Source organism: Cyclospora cayetanensis, unplaced genomic scaffold, assembly GCF_002999335.1.
Source record: "Cyclospora cayetanensis isolate NF1_C8 unplaced genomic scaffold, CcayRef3 CcayRef3_contig_416, whole genome shotgun sequence".
In the NCBI taxonomy this organism is placed as follows: Eukaryota; Apicomplexa; class Conoidasida; order Eucoccidiorida; family Eimeriidae; genus Cyclospora; species Cyclospora cayetanensis.
Genome location: NW_020312388.1, coordinates 1,626 through 5,414, shown reverse-complemented (window position 1 = coordinate 5,414; position 3,789 = coordinate 1,626). Strand labels below are relative to the sequence as shown.

The window sequence follows — 3,789 nt, the reverse complement described above, 5'->3', positions numbered from 1 at the left end:
CCACTACCGGTTGCAGTAGCATTGTGGGTCAAGTGATGGGTATGGGAAATTCGGAGACGGACGTGCGCTTTTGGAATATTGTCTGTGTAATGTAGTATTACCGCACGCAGTGTGCTGTTGACGTTTACTCGAAACCAGTTGCAACAGCAGCCGCGTGATTCCTCACTTGGTCGAATTCTCAGAAAGCTGGTCTGCTGCTGCAATGCGGCGTCTCAGCGGGCGTCATAGGAATACAGCGCTGATGGAAGCTCGCAGGGAAGCGAGGGGGATCTCTTTTCAGCCGAAGCAGCTCTTATTGCTGCTGGTTTGTGCTTCTGTAATGTCACCCTCGCAGTGCGACTATGAGGACCTCACACTGGGGCAAACTGTATCGGTAGAGAAACCCTCTTCATTGGGATCTTTGTCAGAGTTCGATCACGGGGATCTTTCTGAAGATCCGTCTGCAGTTGGCACCTCTTCGCAGAGAGAGGGAGTTATTCCCCTCGAAGAAGCAGTAATTACCACTGGAGCCGTAGGCCTCGATCTAGAGCCAACAGAAGTATCGAAAGGCAGAAGGAAAAACGGAGTAAGCAGCAATACAAAGCGTGCCCGGGGTCGAGGCCCCTTCATATCAATGCGCCTATGTCTTCTTCTGGTTTATATGCTGATTGTGCCTCTGATGTTGGCGAAGCACCTAAGCACTGCTCAAGCACCAGGAAAGTTGGCGGAATATTACGCTCGAAACGAAAATGAAGCAAAGGAGCGGCTGAAGCAGGCAATGGAGTGGAGAGCCAATGCGTTGGCTGAATACGAGGCCCTTCTGGAAACACAAAATCTTACGAAGGAAAAGGCAGTGGAGCTAATTGGACGGGTAGCTAGCGAACAGTGTCTGTGGGAACAACGGGAAGCTGAGGTCAAGGCACTTCTGGGGGGAAGCGGGGGCCTACAGGACGCTGACACGCTCCAAACTTTGCTCTCCCAGTTGCAGGGGGAATTGCGCTCTAGCAAAAAGATCATCGCGGTACAGATGCAGTCGGCGGATCCTGTGGAGGTCGTAGCCCCAAGTAGAGAGCACAAATGGGAGTTTGGGGTCTTGCGCAATAAGTTGGAGACACTCGAGGCTCAGCTGGAAGAGGCGGAGCTGCGCGAGGATGTTCTACAGGAATTCCCTGAAGCTGTAAGCGATGATTTCACCGAGCAGTTGGCACATCTCAAGCAGAAACAGAGTCTCAAGGTGACGCTCTCTGAGTTGCAGGAGGAACTACCCTCTAGCAAAAAGATCACCGAGGTACAGATGCACTCGGCGGATCCTGCGGAGGTCGTAGCCCCAAGCGGAGAGCACGAAAGGGAGTTTGGGGTCTTGCGCAATAAGTTGGAGGCACTCGAGGCTCAGCGGGAAGAGGCGGAGCTGCGCAAGGATGTTCTACAGGAATTCCCTGAAGCTGTAAGCGATGATTTCACCGAGCAGTTGGCACATCTCAAGCAGAAACAGAGTCTCAAGGTGACGCTCTCTGAGTTGCAGGAGGAACTACCCTCTAGCCAAAAGATCACCGAGGTACAGATGAACTCGGCGGATCTTGTGGAGGTCATGTCCCCAAGCAGAGAGCACGAAAGGGAGTTTGGGGTCTTGCGCAATAAGTTGGAGACACTACAGGCTCAGCGGGAAGAGGCAGAGCTGCGCAAGAATGTACTGAAGGACCTCGAGTTCCATACACCTGTAAGCGATCAGGAATTCACAGAGCAGTTTGCACAGCTCAAGCAGAGAAAGGCAGAGTTGGAAAAACGGTCTGAAGGTTATGCGTTGAGTAGACAGGCTCTGGAAGAGGCGTACGAGCTGCTTGACCGGTGGCAAAAGGAGATGAGAAGTGCAGAGAAGCTGATGGAGGAGTCACTAAAGAGTGCTGAAAGTCTGAATCCCGAAAAACTGAATGAGGAATCGTCCAGGAGTGTTGAAATTCTGTTCCCCGAGGAGTTGCGGCTCCTCGAGGCCCGGAGGAACGTGGAAAGTGCGCAAGAGGAACTAGCGAGTATGTTCGCGGGGATGGAACGGTTATACCTGACGCCTCCCGAACTGGTCGTGGCGCGAAATTTCCTGAGCCTTATGAAGGCACATGCCTTTCCATCAAATGAGAAAAAGCAAGAAATTGCTTTGAGCAGTACAGATGCAGAAGAACTACTAGAAGATTATTTTGAAGAGTGTTACGCTGCAATGGAAGAGAGTGAAGATTATATTTATGTGGATCTCTATAGGAATGGAGGTCAACAGACCCCACTACAGTTCAGGGAGGTCAAGCTATTGGCAGCAATGGAAGAGCAAACTGCAAGCAAGAAAGAGGTACAGGCGCTGCAGAGGAAAATACCTATGCGTATGGCGCATCTCCGCGCCTTTGCCTTAGCGACAAAGTCCCATATCCAGGACACTATTGATAATCATAAACGTCTGGCAAATTTCGTTTTTTTCAAGAACCACAGTTTTGGTGAGGAATTGTTCAGCAAACAGCAGAAAGGTGCGAGAAAATCGCGAAAGCTAAGATTCTGGTTAGAGCGTTGCACTCCCGCGGTGGACGATTACACTACAGCCTTTACTCAGGCATGTAACACGACTGAGCGCTTTCTGAGGGCTAAAACCCTGGCTTTGAAAGATATTGAATGGCGCATGATGGTAGAGCAGTTGCAGTCTAAGCCATTAGGACAACTGGTGAAATGCATAGCCGAAGGGGCGGAATCTGAAGAAGTGAAATCGTGGGTAGACGAGAGGTGGGAAGAGACTTCGAAGGACAAGGAGGAACTGAAAGCAAAATTGGATAATGCAAAGAATACACTTGAGGCGTTGAGAGATAGGGTTTTGCTCTTTTCCAATCGTCGCCAATGGACGGAGTCGTTCCCCCAACATGAGGTCGCTGCTCTACTTAAGATTGTAAAGGCAGAGTCTTGGATCCGGCACGCCGAGTTCCTCCTGACACGCCTTCAGGATACTGACAGGGTCGAGTTGACACAGTCATGTCTCCGAATGTTTTCCGAGGCGGCTTCAACCGCCATCCAAAGAGTTCAACAGTATGGCTCTGACTCAGCGAACCTTAAGTCTATCTCTGACATACATTACTCCGTCCTCAAAGAGGATAAAACAAGCGTGCAAGCGATGTTCGTTGATGCAGAGAATCTTAAATTTTTGTCTCATGTGCGTAAAACTCCTCTTCCCACGGTGTCCCTCCCTCAAGCACTGCCTTCAAGCCTCATCAAATTTCTTCATGAAAATGTCTTGCAGCTGCGGAAATTGAAGAAAAAGTAGGCCCTCACAAGGCCAGCAAGGCCTGATGCTTTATCCACACTAAGTCAGGATGCAGCGAGGTGGAGAATGCGGGAATTCAGACCCGTTTGTTTATTCCAGGCATGTAACTCTACAAGACATGGGAACTTTTATTGACAGGGGAAGATAAATGGTATGCTCTATTCGACAAACACGCAAGTGGCCTCAATAAGAAAACGCTGGATCTACCCAACCACGCGGCTCGCCGCCTCCGACATTTAGGACCGTTGTATGTGCTTGCCTCCAGCAGTTGGAGCTCCACGTGGAGAGCTTCAAACGCTGTGTCGTAAAGAAATCTCATGTATGCCGGAGTGTACGCACTGCGGCACGGAAGTGTCTATAGGTGCGAATACCCACCTTGTCCCCAGAAGGCAAAGAAAGATTTACATCTAGTTGAATGCATGAAATGTATGCTGTCTTATTATGTAATATCTTCACACAGTGGAATGCTCCATTATTGCAACAATAAATGCCTCGTTCTCAGCCCTTCGCGCCCGTGTGCC

The 3,789-nt window shown here is 50.1% G+C and overlaps 1 protein-coding gene across 1 annotated transcript; it reads left to right on the top strand.

The window, feature by feature from the left end:
• Nucleotides 1–319: 319 nt before the first annotated feature.
• LOC34622638 (polyamine-modulated factor 1-binding protein 1) lies at nt 320–3,268 on the top strand. The gene has a single exon (XM_026334426.1). It carries the CDS (start codon nt 320–322, stop codon nt 3,266–3,268), a length of 2,949 nt encoding a protein of 982 aa, XP_026190211.1.
• Nucleotides 3,269–3,789: the final 521 nt, after the last annotated feature.

Coding starts and splice junctions, on each gene's coding strand:
- LOC34622638 (XM_026334426.1), top strand. CDS start 320: ATGTCACCCTCGCAGTGCGACTATGAGGACCTCACACTGGGGCAAACT.